This window comes from Cetorhinus maximus, chromosome 27 (genome assembly GCF_964194155.1).
Source record: "Cetorhinus maximus chromosome 27, sCetMax3.hap1.1, whole genome shotgun sequence".
Lineage (NCBI taxonomy): Eukaryota > Metazoa > Chordata > Chondrichthyes > Lamniformes > Cetorhinidae > Cetorhinus > Cetorhinus maximus.
Genome location: NC_135905.1, coordinates 8,656,204 through 8,678,297, shown reverse-complemented (window position 1 = coordinate 8,678,297; position 22,094 = coordinate 8,656,204). Strand labels below are relative to the sequence as shown.

General features: G+C 40.7%; 1 protein-coding gene across 1 annotated transcript; it reads left to right on the top strand.

The window, feature by feature from the left end:
* The first annotated feature begins 980 nt into the window (after positions 1 to 980).
* ncoa4 (nuclear receptor coactivator 4) lies at positions 981 to 17,509 on the top strand. The gene is made up of 11 exons (XM_078530677.1): positions 981 to 1,260; positions 1,432 to 1,572; positions 2,392 to 2,480; positions 4,066 to 4,174; positions 4,679 to 4,756; positions 5,819 to 5,932; positions 8,825 to 10,006; positions 11,872 to 11,952; positions 13,388 to 13,474; positions 13,960 to 14,046; positions 15,192 to 17,509. The coding sequence occupies exons 1-10, from the start codon at positions 1,111 to 1,113 to the stop codon at positions 14,011 to 14,013; spliced, it is 2,085 nt and encodes a 694-aa protein (XP_078386803.1). The 5' UTR covers positions 981 to 1,110; the 3' UTR covers positions 14,014 to 14,046; positions 15,192 to 17,509.
* Positions 17,510 to 22,094: the final 4,585 nt, after the last annotated feature.

Below are 22,094 nucleotides of genomic sequence, written 5' to 3'. Positions count from 1 at the left end.
GTTGCACTTCCTGCAATTCTTTGTTGATAATGCCCCTATTGTTATAAAACAATGTATTCTCAGCTTCACTCTGAACTGTGCAAAAAGATCTGCCGCATATAAATAACTCAGTCTCTCATTTTGTGTCCCGTGTAAATTCCTCTTGTGTTTGTACTTTGTTTAGTCAAATTATATTTTCTTAAATCTGGAAAATTGTAGCTGATGCAGCAGGGAACCTGCAGGTTAAATGCAAGCATAGAAAAACTTTGAGGACATGAAGCAAATCAAGTGAGAGCAGTGGGAAAAATCGACCAAAGAAGCAAATTTATCTGCCATTTTCCTTTCTCTGCTAAGCTGACCACTTGTTGCACGATATACATTTACAATCATTAAACTTACCTACGCATCAGGATCAACTTAAAGAATTTTCCTGAAAATAATGAAGGGTTTTGTCATAAATTAAAATTTAGAAGTGCAAGCTAAAATGATTAGAACAGTTGCCTTCCTAGGAGGAGTGTACCATATTCATAGAATCATAGAAAGCTTATGGTACAGAAAGAGGCCACTTGGCCTATTGTGTCTGCGTTGGCCAAAAAGCGAGCCACCCAAAACTTGGAGTATTCAAGTTTGAGAAACTTTTTGGCCATACTTGAATTTAAAGTAGTTTACCAATAGATTTTGCTTAAATATATTAAAAATAGTTTGTTTCCCTTCTTCCTTCATGGGAGGAAGGATGTATATTTTTCCCCCCCAGCTATACATTTCAGTTCTCCCTCCTCTGCAAAAGCAAAACCTCTGACTTGTCATGTGCAACACCAGAGGATCTCTGCTTTAATTTAAAATAAAATCCCCTTTTGGATTTACTTTAAATATGTTGTGGAATAGCCAAGTGCTTTGAGGATCTGAATTTAAAATGGTGCTCTTCGGGATGTTGGTGAGAGGTCAGGTTGATAAGTGAACTAAAGTAATGTAAAATCAGCCAGAATTTGAACAGTCGATGTTTGGTGTTCTTAATGTTAAGTTGCTTTTAAGTTAACGGCATTTATTGGGTGTTGAGTGTCAGCCCTGCTAATCTTGCATGTCCATGGCTATGTTTATCTTAACAACCTTCTTCTTTCAGCAGAGACCAAGATGAATCCAACACACAACCAGGGTGGGGAAAGTACCAACTTCCAACCCAAGGATTTGATAACGAATTGTATGCAGGCCAAACGAGATCTGGAGATGGCCATTAGCAGCATCATTAAGGCCGAACAGGAGATAAAAGCAAACAGTAAGGAGGTAAGCTTTGCTTGGACCATGTTGAGTGCTGGATGAAAACACTCAGGCCAATTTTAAGTAAAATGAGGATTTTGTTAACATGACAGCCTGTAGGCTATATTTGTTGTAGTATTGGTGCATAAAATTTCCTGGATAAGGAATGCCATTGCTTAGTTTCTTGATCTTTTGTAGGTAAAATTTCAAATTCACAGCTGCATCAGCCGTCACTTGGAGTGCCTGCGGAGTAGGGAGGTTTATCTCTTGGAGCAGATTGACCTTGTGCAACAGCTGAAGGAAGAAGCCCTGCAGCAACAGATTCAGCAGCTTTACTGGGTAAGGGAACGGTTGTACCATTAGAGCAACAATTCTAGAGGTTGGCCTTAGATTAGAAAAGCAACATATTTGGATCTTTGGGTGTGCATTTCATTAAAAGGATGATGCAATGTTTGTGCTTGTTTGTTGTGAGAATTTTGTGAATGATATGCTTTATAAGATGCCAAATTAGGTATGTTGATAAATTTTATATTAATTCCTGCTCACAAGTGCAGCTTATTAGTGATAAACTAAGCCAATGTATGAAATAATTCCTGGAGCTAGTGCATTTCAGAACTGAAACAACCAGTGTTTTGTCTTCATTGCCTATTCTGTTTCCCCAACATTGCCTGCCGTCAACCTATCTCTGCCCGTCTACCTCTAAAATCCTTAGCTTGATTTTTATAATGTCCAGACTTGATTTTACTATGATCTCTTATGCCCCATAGACACTGCATGACCTAAAACTGCTATGCATCCCCTGTCTACAGTAAGTCCCATTTGCTCATCATCATTGACCTACACCAGCTCCCAGTCCCTCCCCATCAAATGTGATGACTTTAGATCCTTATTCTCATTTTCAGATCCTTCCATGACCTAATTGCTCCCTATTTCTGCAGCCTCTTTACAACTTTATAAGCTTTTGAGTTTCTGGCTGTCCTGCATCTCTTTTTTGAGATTCCTCCTTTTAACGAGTGATTGATCTCTGGTATATGTAGGATACTGCTGGCGCAGAATGGCTGCCACTTTTGGCCATACAGGAGACTAATTGAATTGTACAAAGATTTTTTTGAGGTGTTCCATAATATAAGTATAAAGGCAATTTTTATTTTCCCCCAGCTGCTGGGTCAGTTCAACTGTCTTATTCATCAATTGGAACATCCCCAGAGTAACCTTCCAACTGATCAAATTATAACCTGCCTGGAGAGGTGAGACCTGCCACGCTTTTATGTTTTAAGAAAATGCTTTATACTCATTGCCAATATATATCATGAACTTGAAATCAAAATTCAGTTAGAGTAACTTCAATTCAGCAATGAAAGCCTTTCACTTTGTGCTTGTGATATGGAGGTCAAGTATCCTTTATCCGAAACCTGATTGCATTTCGGATTTCAGATAGTTTCAGTTTTCAGATGCTGCAGACAAACCTACATTATGATAGTCTAAGCCTAAGCTAGCTATGGTCTAAAGTGTATAAAATGACTAGCAAAGTAAGATGTATCACTGAATAATAAATACAGGGTACCTGAAATCATCATCTTGACATGTTCACCACAAAAATCACAAGATGAGCAATGCAGTCAAACAACTGGATGTGCTAAAGGCCGAGGGGGTTCAAAAACAGTGTGGTTTTTGGATGATATGTTCGGTGTTTGGATTTATGGATAAAGGATACTTAACCTGTAATAAATGGTCCTTAATGGGCTGTAATTTGTAGACCAGCTCTGTTCAGTGCATAGCTGCGTGTGACTGATTAGCAGGGGTGTGGGATTCTGTTACTGATTAGGAAGGGTGTTGGACTCAGCAACATTGTTCCAAATAATGCCACATTCATATTAAAGGTATTTGGAGTTAAGAAAGAGCAGCAGTGTTTTTGAAATTGGGTTATATGGATGTTGAGAGCTTACCTTACACCACTATCCCAACCTGCAGTGATCTCCATATAAACAATAGCCACTGTCGTTGGAGGGACAGGTGAGGAATATATAAAATGGCTGCTTGGTACTACGGAACTTGAGTATTGATTGAAAAAAAGAGACATACTGTCAAGGCTTCTCATCTTGCACTCATGACAGATTAGTTTTGAGATTTGGCATTCTTGTGATCTTGTCCTGATGAGTACAAGACAATGTATGTCCCTTTTTGTTTTCAGCAATACAGAATGGCCTGAAGCTCAACAGAAGCTTGGGGCAGCACCTCATTTTTTGATTAGGCACTTCATAGCCTTCTGAACTCAACATTAAGCTTAACAATGTCAACCACACGGTTGGTAATGACTCTGCTATTGCCATTTATACCACCTCAAGATCTGTCTTTTGTTTCTTTGGTTGTCCCGATAACATCTCCTTTTGCCTTGCACCATCACCCTTTTTGTCATTTAATATCTCCTGCTATCCTCTTTTTCTCTCTCTCTCTTTCTCTCTCTTCTCTCCCCCCCCCCCTCCACCCCCAAATCATAGACCTTCCCTTTTGTTCTTTCCTTTCCTGCTGTCATATACTTTTCCCTGCTTCTGTACAGCACTTGCTTAAAATCTGCTAGATCTTTACTGTTTCCAGTTCTGATGAAAGGCCATCGACTTGAGAAGTTAACTTTGTTTCTCTCCACAGACACTGCCTGTCTTGCTGAATGTTTCTAGCATTTTCCATGTTTATTTTAGATTTCCAGCATCCACTGTGTTTTGCTTTTATATAGAATGGCCTGCGTGTGTTAAGTGATGTTTCCACAGCTTTCCTCAACACTTAAATAGGAAAGCAGCACAGCATATTACTGATTTAGCACATGTCCCATTCCAGATTGAAGAGCCTGACTCTGAAACCAGAAGAATCTCCAACCCTGAATTTCGAGGCCGACATCCCTTCACTCCGCCGAGCCATTACAAGCTTTGGGGCCATCAAAACGCTGGTAAGAATCTTAGCCTATCTGTTAGTTCAAAGAAGGTTTATTTTTCATAAGCGTTTATGGAATGGAGCAATTAAAGTTCTTATTTATTGGTGGAAGGCTTGTAGCCATTTCAATAATGCAACTGAGAAGTATCATCTATGTCACAGGAAAGTTGCTTTAGTGACCATGGAGTTTGGCAAGAGGTCACCATTTCCTTATTGCCATGGTGGCGAAAGATTGATTGGAAGGATTTGGAAACTGCATTAGGTTTCAAATCTAGATTAGAAATAACCGGTTTCTTCCTCTGAAGGAAGGCCATCCTTATTTCTGGGCTAAATTTAAACCTCTGCTTTGAAGTAAGAAGGCAGGTGACTAACACAGCTCCAAGTTTTGGGATAGCAAATGAATTAGTATTTACACTGAGTGAGCGATAATGTGTGCAGGTGTATTTTGCTAAGTGTGATGCGTAGGACCCTGTGTATGTTGACTACAGGAATGATAAGAATTATGTCTGATCTGGTGTAGGTTTCAGAGACAGAGTGCACGAGTTCTTGCACCATGGCAGCTGATCTGGATTACTGCTTTGTACCACTGCTGACAAAGGTAAGCCTTTTTTACTTTTAAAATGTGGCTTATCACGTCCCTTGCAGTTGAAAGTGAAGTGATTTTAGGCCTGATGTACTGTGCTTTGTATTGTTTGAAAGCTGCACTATTTTACTACTTTCTGGAATATATGTATAAACCGGTAATAATGCCAATAGTTGCATGAAGACTCCACACAGCGCTGAGAAGTCATATGAATTGAAGTGAAATTCCAGCAAGGTTTGAGTATAAAATCAGGCTTTGTTGGTCTTTCGTACAACAATTGAAAGGCCGTTCCGCTTTTGGTGAAATTTGTAGTTCCCAAAGAGTCACACTTTAAACTTTCATCACCTGTACTGTTGCTAAATGTTTAGGAAGTTCTATGTGCCAATTTAAATCCAGATGTGACAGGTTTTCTGAAGTATTGGCTGCTTTGTAATAGTTCGTAGCAAGGACCTTTATTACCCGAATGACGATGAATTTATTTGCTGACTTTCATGTCAAAAGCCCTTGATTTTGGTCTTTTTCAATTGTGACTTTGATCTTTATAACACTGTATTAGCTCTCTGAAACTCATTGGCCTTAATTACATGTACAGTATTAATGTTTTGTAATTAAGCAGATGTTGCACAAAGCAAAATATGTAAATGCTTTCACCACTGAATTTTGGCTTTGCATGCGTGTAAAATTTGTGGCATTATAGAATTATGCAAAGTGATATTCAGCTTTACCCTTAGGGCTGTAATGTGTTCTTGGCACATTTGAGCATATTGTGGGGCTTATTTGGTGGCGTGTACACTATGGACTGAGTATATTGTGCACTTCATTCACCTTGTTGTAGGTCTCAGCTTGTGAGAAAAGTAGTGTCTGTTCTGCTCCCATGATAAATGACCAGTGGTCTCAATGTCCCATTCACATGTTGAGCCGTATATTTATTTTTCATTTGCATTTCTGCAGCATGCTGCATACATGACAGCCTGGAGCATTGGGCCATGCCATGAACCGTATGTTGTGCACTGCTGCTGTCTGACTTTATATCCTTCACTTAATGCAGTAGTACTAATGCTGGCTTTCTTCTTACAGAAATCATTCCCCAATGGGAAGGAATGCCCACTTGCTGACTGGTTGCGTACTCCACCTCCTGTGCGGATGCCAATCTTGAACATGCAAGATTGTCTGCTGAAACAGTCTGGCCAGGTGGGTATCGATAGACTGCCTGGAACTGTAAATTCTGAGTACTGATGATTTAGAGTTTTCCATTTAGGGTTAAGTGGTTCGTGTTCCCACTATTTCTACATAGTTTGCTAGTACTGTTAGTCAAGTGTCTGTCACTGCTAGGAACAACTTGAGATAATGAATTAAGAACTTTGCACAATACGAAAATGAGTTTGCCCCCTCCTGTCACAAATAGCACCGATTTGATTTATCGGTATGTGCAGATAGCATCCTGAACTTTAAGTTGTGACATTTGTGGAACTGTTTGTACTGAGGTCAGTGAAGACTGTAAGTCACATGCTTTTTTTTTTACATCTAATTCTATATAATCGACACTCTGAACTAACCTAATCCTTTTGAATTCAAGAGTAATTGTGATACAGATGGCTCCTTTTTTATTTAAAGGCACTAAAGCTTGAGTGAAAGAATCCATTTGTATTTCTGTCCAACTTTGTAGATTTTCTGGTGGACCATTGCAGGGTGATGTTTCACAGTGAAAATGTAGCGTATGGCTCTTGATCAGTTGTCCAGGACTTTGATATAAGATTTGCTGATAAGTGATTATACATCCTTGAACTCTGGTCCATCTAATCATTAATTAGCAGGATAATTTATCAAGCTATAATGCTCATCTTTGATATAAAATTTAATTAGATGTGCTTAAGAGAAAATATGAAAATGCCTCCAGTTCTGTGCTTCACACATGTTAGATTATAAAGTTAGAGGGTTACGGAAATGCTTGTTTAGTAGGTGGATATTCATTTACCAAATCAGGCAGCAGAAGACATCCTGTGAATCACAACTGTACAAATACCAGTTTCCACTCTTCTCTTTGGGATCCTTTCCCTGTCCAGAAGCAAAAACCCCTGTATGGGGCGGAAAACCTAGCTCTTAAGTACAGGCTTCAATGAGCATCACCTGCTCACAATTCATTCTGAAGCTTGCCCTGGTTTGCTGTTAAAGGGACCTGCATTTCTAACATTGTCAATGCTTGAAGGCAAGTGAAATAAAGCGAGTTTTATATTGCTTCTAATCCAGGGGTAACCTAAAAAGCTCACTGGTTTGAAATCAAAGACGTAACTGTTTGCTACAGTGCTTGAATTGGAAGTGCTGAAGAACATCAGTTAATATCGTTCTTTAGCTGCTGAGGCTAAAGCTGCTTTTAACTTGATGTAAATTTGCATGTTGCTGTTTTTTTTAGTATATAATTTTTTTTATTTGTTCATGGGATGTGGGCGTCGCTGGCAGGGCCAGCATTTATTGCCCATCCCTAATTGCCCTTGAGAACTGAGTGGCTTCCTAGGCCATTTCAGAGGGCATTTAAGAGTCAACCGCATTTGCTGTGAGTCACATGTAAGCCAGACCAGGTAAGGATGGCAGATTTCCTTCCCTAAAGGGCATTAGTGAACCAGGTGGGTTTTTACGGCAATTGACAATGGCTTCATTGTCATTTTTATTGAATTCAAATTTCACCATCTGCCATGGTGGGACTCAAACCCAGGTCCCCATTACCCTGGTTATCTACAGCAGTAGTCTAGTGACTCTGCCTCCCCCTCCCCTTGTTTTAATCTGTATTGCTTTAATAGTGAAATAAAATGGGATGAGATTCTGTAGGTGTTAAAGTACATTATTACGCAAATGTTTTTGCTTACTCAAAAGGTTTTCAAGTGCTGATATGTGATTATACATCCTTGAACTCTGGTCCATCTAATCATTAATTAGCAGGGCAGTTTATCAAGCTACAGTGCTCATTATTAGATACTTTTCTGTAACTAATTTAAAACTATAGATTTGACCCCAGGATGAACTTTCAACCACACATCCACATTATCACAGACCATCTATTTCCTCTTCAGTAACATCACCCAATTGCAACCCTGCCTCAGCTCATCTACTTCTGAAACCTTGATCCATGCTTTTTTGTTGCCTCTGGTGTTCACTATCTAATGCACTGCTGGCTAGCCTTCCATGTTCAACAACTGCGAAACTCGACTGCCTGTGTCCTTAACTCTTACCAAGTCCCATTAATCCATCAGCCCTGTGCACACTGTGCAATGTGAGCACCTGGTTAAGCAGTGCTTCGATTTTAATGTTCCTTTCCTTGTTTTCAAACCCCTCTCTGGCTTTGCCCCTCCTGTGCTTCTATAATTCTGGGCTTCAGCATCATCCCCAATTTTAATTGCCCCATCTTTGGTGGCTGTGCCTTCACCTGCTCTTGGAATTCACTCCATAAACACTGCCTCCCTACCTCGCTTTCCTCTTCTATGACACTACTTAAAACCTACCTCTTTGACCAAGCTTTTGTCATTTGCCCTACTATCTCCTTTTGTGGCTCAGTGTCGTTTTTAAAAAAATATAATGTCCCCTGTGGCGATCCTTGGAATGTTTTATTGCATTTATATAACACCTTTAATGTAATTTCTTGTTAATTCTACAATTGGGTGACAATCTTACACTTACTGATGTTTAAATGTGTGATGCAGTTGAGCATTAATGCTCACCCCTGTCGAATGGTCTGGAAGGTAAATTGACCCTGTTTATACTGCAGAATGGATTCAGCACCAACAGCATAACTTTGCATGTCATTAGCAAGTTATTTTTGCAAGCTGCTATTGATCCTGGTTGTGGAGCTGAGTAGGTGTTCAATAAGGCCTATCTGGGACTATAAGCCTGCTGAAGGAGGCAGCCCCATGAGATACATGGAAGATGGTTCATGGGTAATGGTAGTGCACAGGTGTACTTGGAATTCTATGCTTGGCTAATGTGTGTGCGGATCTCTGGAATGGATTAATGTTGGGATTCAGTGCTGAGGTCTGGGTGATATTCTGCATTGGAAATATCTGAAATTGACCGCTATGTTGAATTTTTCCATAGGGATCACCACCAAGTCCCAGTGCAAAGGATTCCGACCCCTACAAATTGCCAGCCTGGGGGCATCAACAGGGCCTTAAAAACTGGCTGCTTCCTAACAAGCAAAAGAATCAGCCAGCTGAGAACGTTGCTGCTCAACAATCTACTCAAACCTCCACCAGCTGTAACCTGAACCCAAAAGATCCAGACTACTATAGGATGCAGGCCTGGGGTCATCGGCAGGGCCTTGAGCACTGGCTGCTTTCCAGCAAGCAGAATGTTGACGTAACTGAGAAGACCACTCCACAGCAATGCCCTAATTCCACTCATGAGAATCCAGTCGATATGAATTACTATAAATTGCAAGCCTGGGGTCATCGTCAGGGTCTTGAGCACTGGCTACTTCCTGAGAAGCAGAAATCCAGGAGCGATACCCCTCCACGCAAGCATTCCGAGTCATCTGATGGTTCTTCCACTTTTGAGCTAATAGAAGAATTTGACATGGAAGTTGTGGACCAAGAAATGGAAGAAGTGAGCCCATCTTCTGGAAAAATGAGTGTCACTGAAGTGAAGAATGCACATTCTGAAAAAGCAAGTAGCGGCAACACCAATGAAGACAAATGGAAATCCATAACTCAGCCTTTCAGAGAAAAGTATACCACCAGTGAGTGGCTTTTGAAGCCTAGCAAGGCTGAATCCTGTGGTAGCTGCTGTAATGTTCAGAAGAAAGCAGTAGAGATTGAAAACCTTGGCAAGCTTAAGTGCCTGAGTGAGCACCATAGTGCCAAGAAACCATTGCCTGCTTCACCAAACAATTCCCGCTGCCTTCAGCCACCAATCCGAGTGGCAGACGTGTGTAAAGCCAACGAGCAGTGTAGCAGCTTCTCGGAGTGCGTGTGCGGCCGGAGTTGTGAAAAAGAGGCGGTCAACGAGTGGCTACTTAAACAAGCAGGGAGAGACAAGAATGGCGTGCAGACAGGCCAGCCAAGCAAACGCGATACAGAGCAGCAGAAGACCGATTTAGTCCAGTGGTTGCTGCATCCCCAATCGAAGTCCACAAAAGAGCCAGAGCTCCCTGTCGACAATCCTGTGAAGTCAGATGAAGCCCTGAAGTCAGAAACTCCTGTCAACACTGCATCCGAGGGCATAGAGAAAGGAGCTGAGCACGAAATAGAGAATAAATTTTTGTTGCGCAAGAAAGCACATGTAAGAATCTCCATCTCTTCCTCAGAACTGTACTTTTAATTCTATTGCTTAGTATATCTGTTATTTTAACCATTCAACATATCTTTGTCATTTGACGATGTGGGCAGATAATGAACTAATTCCATTCAGATAAAAGCAAAATACTGCAGATGCTGGAAATCTGAAACAAAAACAAATTGCTGGAAAAACTCAGGTCTGACAGCATCTGTGGAGAGAAAGACAGTTAACGTTTCGAGTCCGTATGACTCCTCAGAACTCTGAAGAAGTCATATGGACTCGAAACGTTAACTCTGTCTTTCTCTCCACAGAAGCTGTCAGACCTGAGTTTTTCCAGCAATGTTTGTGTTGAACTAATTCCATTCCCCAGGTTGCTCAACTCACTTCTCAAACTGGCCATATTGGTTTTTTTCAACCACTGAGCATTCATAACAAGAGAGATAGAGCTTTCTTTGAAATGTAAGTAGCTATAAATATCCTTGCTGGGTAGCTGAAGGCACATTGCCTAGGATGTAAACAAGAACCAAATTTTTTCAGACCCCGCTCCACTGCTTCCTAAGCCACTGGAATCAAATGTCTGAAAACAATTCCCAGTAGTGGTTCACAGGTTACAGTTTTACCCCTATGGTTTTGTGTGTTATTTATGTACTGTTTAATATGCAGTCTAGTGTTTCATTTGTGAGCATAGGAAGGCTTTATAGCTCATTAGCCATGTGCACGTTGCTTCAAAATCATTTAAATCGGTAAACGATCTTCAGTAATGAATCCAAAGGTCTCTGTTTTATTAGGTCAGTGATTAGAAAGCTGCGCTCTCACCTCGATTGTGGTTCTAAGCTAACAACCAGAAACTCAAGGTTGTACACTCTCGTGAGCTCTCAGGTTTAGCCTCTCCATTCCAATGGGCTAAAAGCCACCCGTCCTTTTGGGAATGCCATGGTTACAAGTTGTTCTACCCTTGCCCATTGTTGGACAGTGTCTACCTCAGACTTCAATTTCCCATTAACCCTGTCAAATCTATTACTGTATAGAAGTTTTGATTATCTGGTTTAGTCACTTACATCCCACTCACAGCATTTTGAGGATGTGCATTTAAATATTGAAGCTATTAAGACGAGTTCAAAACAGCAAGACAGCTCAAAAGAGCATTAAACGAGCCCCAGGTGGTTATTAACCGATGGCATTGATCATAGTAGTTTTTGTGGTTAAAAAAAGAGCTATTTGTATGTCTGTCGTTTGTAATCTCTGGGAGATTTTTGATGTAGTTTTAGAGCTTTCTCGCCAACAAATTCATTGCGCCAAAGAATAGGGCAAAGATCACATGGGATTGAATTGGATATATCTATCTAGGTTAGGGGCTTACAGGTTACAATAGAGTATGTGCATTTTGGTCAAACTTATCCAGTAGGAGCTGCAGCTCTTCAGTGTAAACTCTGAAACTGTATTCACTTGGATGCCTTGAATCTAAAGTGGATTCTTGAAAATTGACAGTGGTGATGTAAATTGATTCTGAATTTGAGCCCTGTGTCATGTGGCACTTATCAGTAATCTGCCATTTTGCTCCGTGATTGGGGTTGGTCTTGGGTGTGGCTGACTCCCCAGCCTGTCCAGGAACCAGCTGTTAATGTACAGGAGACATCTAGTTATAGGTGTCACTAATTGTTTAACCATTTTGCAGAAGTTTAGTTAGCAATTTCACCTATTGTATATGGGCAAAACTTCTTTTGTACAGTATTGCCAGTCTTCCCTGTACTCAGCTAAAGCTGAGGCTAGTGAGGTGCAGCTTTAGTGACAAAGTGGGAATTACTTTGCAAAGTTCAAAGCCTACAAACTTTGTTGCCCAAAACAGTGAATTGTCTGTTTGTCCTCAGGAGCTAAATGGTATACCCGAAGTGTCCAGTCTTCTCTCTAACCTGAACCTTGCTGTTGATCGAGAGAAGCTTCCTGCAAAGGTCAGTATCTGTGCAATGTGGTGTTGCCAGTCTAAGTAGGTTATCTGACTCTCTATTGTATAGGTAAACTGGTTACCGTGCAGCTAATCTTTCATTGAAAGCGCCTTTCCAACAAGTTTTGGGAGGTTCCAATTCTGCCCTGGTCTGGCCTGTTGTTCACAGAAACACCTTGTGGCGGGGATCACTGGCATTTATATTAATTTATGTATTGGTATAGATGCATTAAATTTGAGGATGATGGTTTCACTTGTTGACAAATTCACATGACCAAACATTTGTTGCTAGGGACCGTGACAAAGTATATGAGCAGTTTATCACTTCAGTTTGAAACCGTCCCGGGCTGATGTTTATGTTTGATTCCAATTCCACACCCTCTTTCGCCCCCCCACCTCCAACCCCACCATCTCTACTTTTAACATTAAATTATTGTAGTCGGAGAGACAGATTTAGCTGCTAAGGGAAATTGGTTTGTTACGTTTTTCAAATGAAATCAAAGCATGTTTAATGTTCCACCTGATTTGAGACTGATCTATGCCGAGTAGGAAGACACCAGGTTTGATTCTGAGCTAACAGTGAGACCAGAAATTGATCTTGGTGCTAGGGAGGTCAAAGGTTGATGAACTGTTCCCCACTCCTGATTTGTTGTGTGTCGAGTTCAGGTTGGTTGTGATGCTGCCTCCCTGTTCCCCTATGTGGCTACATCGCCTGCTATCTGACCTCGAGTAAAAAGTCAGCTGCTTGATTGTTTGCACCACAGGAGATGACATGAGAGAACTTTGGGTATTTATCTGGGAAAATAAAGCTTTATCCTGAATCTGATCTATATGGTCAAGAGCTCTGGGTGCTTGCTCCTTATATAAAATTGAGGATGTTCCTTTCTACAGCATAGAAATCTCTTTTTGACACTGCTTCCCATAAGACCATAACACATAGGAGCAGGAATTAGGCCATTTGGTCCATCGAGTCTACTCCACCATTCAATCATGGCTGATAAGTTTCTCAACCCCATTCTCCCGCCTTCTCCCCGTAACCTTTGATCCCCTTACCAATCAAGAACCTATCTATCTCGGTCTTAAATACACTCAATGACCTGGCCTCCATAGCCTTCTGTGGCAATGAATTCCAAAGATTTACCACTCTCTAGCTAAAGAAGTTTCTCCTCATCTCTGTTCTGAAAGGTTTTCCCTTTACTCTGAGGCTGTGCCCTCGGGTCCTAGTCTCTCCTACTAATGGAAACATCTTCCCCATGTCCACTCTATCAAAAGATCTTGTTTTCATTGTGAAAGGGAGGGATCAGATTTGTTGCAGTTAAAGCTGCCGTCTTTTAAGGGTTAGAATAAAGCCTTGGTAAAGTAAACTGCATAAATATTTACAGTGCTATTTCTGACTGCTGCCAGATCTCTCATCCATGAATTCTTTCCTTTTCCCATTGTAGGAGCAACCCGTGTCATTTGGCAACCTATTTGCTCATTTCAAGGAGCCCTTTGACAGAGAGAAGTGGCTGTACAAAGGTCCTCGTCGGGTCAGTATTGGATTTGGACTAAGGAGGGGTAAATTGGGTCATATATAAGCTGCATGCATGAAGGCACTTCCCTCCCCACGCCCAGGATTATTGGCGTCACAGGTTTTAGTATCCTGCTGCTTTGAGGTGGAAACTGAAACTGGTCTGTCCAGGCAGCAGCTAAAGAGTTTGTGCAGTGACTGCGTGCAACATCGATAAAGAACTTGGTTCTGTATAGCCAAATAAAGGCATATTGGGGAATTTCTGGCATGTTGGAGAGGAAATGTCCTGACTGAGCAGTTTTAAAAACTTTTTATCATTTGAAGATTTTTGTTTGGCATGGGTATGAAGGGTGGATAAAGAGTTAATACAGAACAACCATGATTTAGTTGAATGGTGGGGAAGGTTTATGGGCTGATTGACCTACTCGCTTCCCTGGTACTCTGTCTTTCTGAATGGTGAAGGAATAGGTTAAATCTTTATCTAATGATTTGTCTTCAATGTAGATTGAACAAGGCCCACAAGGAGCCTATATCCCAAAGATCAGTGCAGACTGTTGATCAGAAGCGATTGGACAAGAACCCTCAAATTAGGTTAGTAACACGGACAATATTTCTCTGTAATACCAACTAGAGAAGTAGAGTGTACAAGGACTTCTAGCCATTTGCAACATTGCAAGTGGAGTCTTGTGTATTAGTGTTCCTGGTGTTAAAATAAAAGGTAGGAATTGGGACTCTGTCTATTTTATACATTTTTTTTGTACATAATTTTAGGGTATTTTTGTGTTGAGATACGTGTGTGTGTGTGTGTGTGTGTGTCACAGCACAGACACAGTATTGAGACTGATTCCAGCAAACTCCCCTACCAGGAGGTTACTTTCTCAGTCAAGGAATGGAGCAAGACTCCATTTACTCACGCTTGCTAATGTCCAGATCATGAATTTCAGAGACCTTGGGTATCAATTTGTCTAAACACACATCTGAAGGGGGAAGGTGAAGCAGGTAAAGAATGAAGGACCTTAGGGGAAGAACTACGTGCTACTTAATATCTTTGTACAACTTATCAGTTACTTTTACTTTTCAGCTGAAGTGAGGGATCATCAATAAATGATCTTCCTTTAAAGTCACCTATTGTGTTCCACACTGTTTACACAATTTCCCACCCTCCATACCCTGCCCCACAATATCAGACTTATCGATTAATCTGATTTGCAGCATCTTTCTTTCTACATGCCTATCTGATTTTCTGTCTTATGGTTTTGACTTATGGTTCTATAAATCTGCTATAATGAGTACCGGATCTTACACTCAGAACACATTTCTCCAAAAGAATTATCTGGTATTCCAGACTAACTGACAATGTCCTTAACTCAGGAACCATTGCTCAGCAATGGATCTGCCATTTTCTATAGAAGTGTAGGGCCTAATATTTATGTGATACATTGCGTTTAGGTAAACGTTGTACAAAGCAGCCCAACAACTTTCCCTTCAGCCTCTGGTTGCAACTGTCTACCTCAACCTGTTTTAATGTCAGTTTCTGTAACATTGGCACTTGGGGTATTTGTTCAGAACTATTTGTATTGTGGAGCAGTTGACTGACTCGTGCGAAGGTAACAACAATGGAAAAGCTTTCCACTTGTGAAGCGAGGATGCTGACTATTTTTCCTGAAATACAAGACCTTGCATCTGATGAATGATCTTTTACCTTTGTTTTAAATGTATCTTTTATCTCTTTGTAGCTTTGAACCACCAGCGCTAAAGATGAATTGGCTGACTTGCCTTTATTCTGGAACTACATCAGACGCACACTCATCCCCTCTGATGAGATTCTGCTGAATCAATTTCTCGCTTCTGCCTTGAAGACAACTGTGTTCAAATTTTTTCTGGTGTGTGTGTGTGAGTTGTCCTGTGAAATTGGGTAGAGTCAACAAGATAGGGAAATCTATGTAATCAGAAGTGTTTCCTCCTCCCCCTTAAAACGAGATCATTTTCATCTTGGGTGATCTGTAGCTTATCCCACTGCTAAGACCCTCCAGGGCAGGGTGTGGGGTGCCTTTGGGTTATGTTGTCTCACCTACTGTGTGTGTTAACTTGTATTCAGGGCACTCTAGTTAATTTGATTAGCAGTTAGAACACTGTTAGAACAAGGAGTCCAGAATGCAAGAGGATGAAATTGGTGCATTAATAATCTGCTCCTAGATGCCTTTAGTGGTATTTGCTATTATGTAATACTTGGAATAGTATACGTGCCTCAAATTGCCTCACTAGGGTACTAGGCATATAGACACAGTAAATGTTCATCGCAGAACATTGATAGGTACCAGTCTTCATATTGTTGGGCCAAGTACAAAACCCTTGTTGAGGTGGCTCGGTGAAATACCAGCAGAATGTCTCTTAGTGCATAATATAGCCAAACGCCTCGATCATAAAGAGATAATTCAATCCAGTGATTGAACTGTAAACTGCTGCAATACAAGCCAGAGTAAATATTTGCTCCAGAGCAAATGAGTACTCTGATCATTGTCCTGAATCTAGGTATGTTTATATTGAATCTGCCGGTATTCCCAGCTCCTGGCGGGTAGTTGTGGGGTGGGGGGCGCTGGGGGGGCGGGGTGGAATGGTTGCATTTCCATATACCTGCTTACCTGTTTTCCCCATGCTGTTCGTGTGCCAATGTTAAGGTCTGGGACAGAACATTTTAATTTTGGATCTCTCGTTTTGATATGTTGAAATTCAAGTGCTTCAGGATTTGATTTCCTTACCAAAAAAAATAATTTTTTTCCCGAAGGGAGCTGCTTGCAAAGAGTCCAGCCCAGTTACCAACTAAGTTTTAATAGTGTGTGTGCAAGAGAAGAATGCAGGGTAGTTATCCAAATCCCTTTATTTGGGGTGAGAGATAACCTATCTTGCTTGTTTTATTGTTAACCTTTCAATTTAATCCTTAACTGAAGTTCTAATTAGTCCTAATTAGATAACTATTGACCCAAATGGGATGATCCATTTGAAAGTGCATCAGTTGATCCTTGAGCCAGGGGATGATGTTTTGGGGTCGATTGTTTCGATTATAGTAATTGGGATGTTTCAATACAACAATTGTAATGTAACAATAACATGAATGGAACAATTGGAGCAAAATTCAATCCAGCGGTTCTCATAGTATTTTAATGGACTTTGATTTGATTAGAAGATGCTTGTTACCATTGTTGTGATTCTAAATATGTAATTGACCGTGGGAGGAAGGAGGAAGAATCTCTTGCTGTCAAGTCAATGTTGGAAACCCGCCAGTTTCAGTATTGTCTCTTCTGTCACTTACACTGAATGTGGAAGATGACATTGAGCTAACTACATGTTGGGTCGTTCTGCAACAGTTGACAACACCAGCTCCAGTGTGTGACCTTTTGCATTCTGTTGATGCTGTTCAGTTCTGGTGAATGGTTGGATCAGGACTGTTCATTTAAGGGACTGACAATGCTATGGCTGGATCTGTCAATATCCTATGGAGCTGAAGGGCAGATATGCCTGGCAGTGACCCAAAGATGATGGAAGCCACCGTACTGTCACTTTGCACAGGTTGTGGCAGCATCTTACTTTCCAGTAAGTGCATGTTCTGAGTGTACAACATTTTACATTTAATTGACAGATATCTGATTTTTGCCAATTTCAGTATCTAAGTCCTTTTTTCTTTCACCCATTCCCATATCTGCTGTTGGTCAAATTGTGTTTGAGGACTTAACCTTTTACAGAGTCTGATTAATAACCCACTGCCAAGTCTTTGAAGTATGGTGGTGTGATTTTAGAGGGTTACACAAGTCCTTCTGGTGCAACATTGAACCTATATAAGGTCTTAGCTATTATCTGTTTCATTAATGTAGCCACTACTGCTATTTTATAATCAAAAGTAAATGGAAGCTACTGTGAACGAAATTACATTTCTTCTCTTCCTCTTAATTAAAAACCTACCAGGACATTGCTTCCTCAGTTATCCTTATTTATGGATATTGTTTTGATGGTGACCTTAAAATATTTAATCGTCTCAATAAATTGCAGCAAAACTCTGTTTCTCTTGTGTTTGTAATGGATGATTTCTGGATATATTATACAAGCCAGTTTTCTACAATGCAGCTCATTCAAACAGAGTTGTACATAATCATGCCCTGTATATACAATAGATCAGACAGTGTTGCTCACAGTTAAAATTGTCTTTTTCTGTCTCTCCATTGTTGATCGCTCACCTCCATTAGCGACCCAGTCACGCCTCTTCAACAATGCACCTGTTGGGGTGTGTAAGTTCTCAGAATGATAAGGTTCACAACATTCGTGCCAAATGTGTACAGATTTATTCAACAAATAGCTGACTAATTGTGGAGGTAAGACAAAGGTCTTGTGAGTTTTAGCCAGAAAATTCAAACCTGTTACAGCTCTGAACTCGGTATGTTTGGCATGTTGAACCTTCAAATTCCAAAGTATGTTTTAATGCCAACTTTTTAACCTTTTTCCCCTCCAACCTGCTATATGACAATTCCCATATTCCCTAGCATAGTGCATTTGGCTGAATGGCTAGTGTGTTGCAGAATGATGCCAACAGCACAGGTCCAATTCCTATATCAGCTGTGGTAGTTCATGGAAGCCTGCCTCCTTGTCTTGCCCCATGATGATGTGGAGGGATGCCCCTCAAGTTATATATCCTCTAGTCCCCCTCTGACGGACAGGGATGTCTATAATTTTTTGTGGACTATGGCTAATTATCAACCTATTTCATTTAATACTGATTTCATTATTCTGTCCTTGCAACAGACAGATCATACCCCTAATCTGGGTATCACTAACTTTCCAGATGTATGGCCTTAGACAGGTGTTTCTTTCAAAACTAGAGTGGACAAAGCAAACTCTCCTATGTGCAATGTGTTTTAGTCAAGTTTGCTGTCCAAACTTACACTTGCCCTTCATAATACATTAAAATAAATCCTTATTACTTCAACAGTGTAACTGTTTCCCTGCAGGTTCATGCTGACCTGCAAGTTACAGCCTCCAACTGCCTCTATGTTGCTTTGTGTAAGCCTAGCATATGGAAGCTGCCATTGAATTGATGGGATTCCTGGGGCAGCTGACCAGTGCTTTCAGTATTTGTAGTCAGTGACATCGGTTGTGTAATAATTTGGCTGTTCACCCTTGGCTTGAATAGATTACTGATCTATTGGCATTTGCATTGTTAACCAACAAAGCACCTTAGTACCATGACACTCCAGCCTTGCTTGAATGGGTACTTTGACCCTGTAGATATAACACCCATTCACACCAGCATCATTGTACACCATATCTTACTAGATAAATGTAGGATTTACACCACATTTGAGTGCGTGGTGTCAATCTTGTGTCTTCCAGCAACAGCATCTTTATTTATTCTTCCATGGGATGTGGGTGTTGCCAGCAAGGCCATCATTTGTTGCCTATCCCTAATTGTCCTTGAACCGAGTGGTTTGCTATTTCAGAGGGCAGTTAAGAGTCAGCCACATTGCTGTGGGTCTGGAGTCATATGTAGGCTAGGCCAGACCAAGTAAGGACAGATTTCCTTCTCGAAAGGACGTTCTTAGACCTTTTTACAATTGACAATGGTTTCGTGGTCACCATTATGTAGACTAGGTTTTAAATTTTGGATTATTCATCAAATTTATGTTCCATCAGCTGCTGTGGTGGGATTTGAACCCTCTGGCCCCAGAACCTTAACCTAGACTCTGGTTTACAAGTCCAGTGACGCCACCATCTCCCCAACACCCCTACCGCCCCCGCCCTGCTGTTCGAGATTCCCCTTCTCACATTGTAAGTTGCTTGCTATCTTGTCCTTCATTAGCATTCATTACTAGAATTACCCTTTTGGGTTAATTGAGTCTGGGTTCTGTTAAATAGCTTGCTGTTTCAATAATTCCCATCTGCGCAATGGCTCCTTAATTCTGAGGCTACAGTTATTTTCTCCCTCAGTCTTCCAATGTGGAGTGCTGAGTTCAATATCTAAGGAACTAATCTGTTGAATTATTGGAACAACTTCCAGAAAGTGCTAATTAACTCCTATGTTCATTAAATCTTTGTACAATTTCCATGCGCACTCAGACTGAGTTATAACTGCTTCACTTTTGCCACCATGAGTTGCAGTTTGGGTGGGTGGGGTTCCCCTAATGCCAGGCAAAAAGTCACTTCCGTAGGCAGACTTAACTTTTCTAAGCTCTTGGAAACATGACAGTTCCAATTATACAGGGTTAATGGTGGTCAGTGATCATGTCAGATCCCCACTACATTATCCTTTCTCCCAATGGGCAGAAAATAGCAACACACTGGGCAAAGTATACAGACTAAACTATGTGTGTACATTAATGTAGAGAAGAAATAATAGAATATGCTTGTATAGCTCCTTCAATAATGTAAAATTTAGCAAAGCACTTCACAGGAGTGTTATCAAATAAATTTGGGGCACAAGTCCTAGTATCTCATGTAGCTCAGTGGTTTGGGTTTTTAGGGCCTGAGGTAACAGTAAGGGAATGCCAGTGGTGGAATGATTAAAATTAGGATGTGCAAGAGCCAGAATTGGAGGAATGGAGACCTTAGCAGGTTGAAGGAGGGGTGAACATGGCACTTAAAAACAAGGCTTCAAATGCACTTTTTAAAACTTATTTTTTAATGAGTCCTCACTCGCTCACTTTTTTCAGAACCACTTCATCCAATTCAGGGTTGTGGGGAGTCAGCCTATCCTGAAAAGGTAATGGGTGCTAGGTGGGGTATACCCATGACAGGACACCAGTCCATCAGAGGGCACACACTCACCTCACACTAGGGCACAATTTCTCTTAGCCAATCCACCTAACCAGCATGCCTTTGTCAGTAGGAGGAAACCAGAGAACCTGGTAGAAACCCACAGACATGGGGAGAACATACAAATTCCAGAGACACCCATGGTCAGGATCAAACAGTCCCTGCAGCTCCAAGGCAGCAGCACTAACTACTGCAACACCATGCCACTCCCTTAATGAGGTCTAAGGGGGTGAATTCTCTAGCCCCTCTGTCTACTTTCACCAGAGTCTCAAAATCCCCAGGCAAAGCCTTTCATATGGTCACAAATTCAAGTTCCACTCCAGAGATTTGAGCATACGATGTAGTCTTACACTTTAGTGCATAGTCAGAACATGCTGCATGGCCTTTGAGATATGCATTAAACCATATCTTGCTTGACTGTTCACCTAGATGCAAAATATCCAGCGTCACTATTCAAAGAAGAACAGGAGTTCTCTTGCTAGGAAGTGCTCTGGGACATCAGAGGGTACAAAAGGCACTTTATAAATGCAAATTCTGACCTGTAACATTTAGAAAAAATACAATTGTATCTGGAATTGGCTTCTTCATCCAAGATAGCGACTAACAAAAATTGTATCACAGCCCTCTTTCTTGATTGATAACTGGAGGGATGTGTTTCCAACTGGACCATTCAATAGTTACCTTAATACATGGTAACTATGGAAGAAAGATTAATTAGCTATTTGGTTTTTACCCAGGGACCCTGAAAACTTAGATGTGTGGAAATGGAGACAGGAACACTTCAATCGTGAAGGAATGTGCTGCCCCTCAGGAATAAGCCTATTCATAAAGTCACTACATTTTCTCAGCTTGCCTTCCTTGTATAGGCTTTCCAATGCTCTCACCCATTCCCCTTGTTGATTGATCAACTTGTCAATAAATGCTCATGTGTTACATAAGTTTTCCTTATTCACTATTATACTTACATGATTTGAGGTCTCATATCTGCCACACCCATTTTGTTCAATGTTATAGGGCCCATATGACTCATGACTCCAGATGACTTAAAAAAAATACCAGGAAGCACAGAGAATTTCAGACATGTTTCTAAATGGAAAAAAGTAGTTTATACATAGTTTGGTTATCAGGTCATTGGATTCTTATTCAGTTTTAAATCCTCAGTATTTTGACCCTCTTAATGGTTTTTAAACAAGGAATATTACAGAGGCTTGTGCTGGTCAGAATTCAAAGTTACAAAAAAAAACCTCTGCAAAAGTTTTGCTCATTTAATATTAAGGAAAATATTACCTTGAGCTTAATGAGAAAGTAGATACCAGTAGAGTGGAACAAAGATAGTAAAGGAAACATTCCCCATTTCTCTCTTGTGTTTGCTCCTGCCAAAATGGTAGCTCACTTCAAGACTGAAGGCCACTGTCATGGAGGTTTAGGCAGCAGAAGGCAAGTAGATGTTAAACACAGAGATAAAAACAAAAACAGAAATACTTGTTTCGCCCCTCTCCTATTTTTACTTAGTTCTGTTGAAGGGTCATGAGGACTCGAAACGTCAACTTTGTTCTTCTCCGCCGATGCTGCCAGACCTGCTGAGTTTTTCCAGGTATTTCTGTTTTTGTTTTGTCAAAAAGATAACTCATCATTTCACTGCTGTTTGCAGAAGCCTGCTGATAAGCGCAATTGTCATGTTTGCCTATATGACAATCAGTATCCCCAATAAAACAAGATGCTGTGAGATAGTTTAACCTGGTGTTAAAATGAATGTAATTCTTTGAATCTTGTAAACATGAAGTGGTTTTTATTAAGCTCAAAATGTGCAACAATCAGTCCAAAAAAATTCAGAACATCAG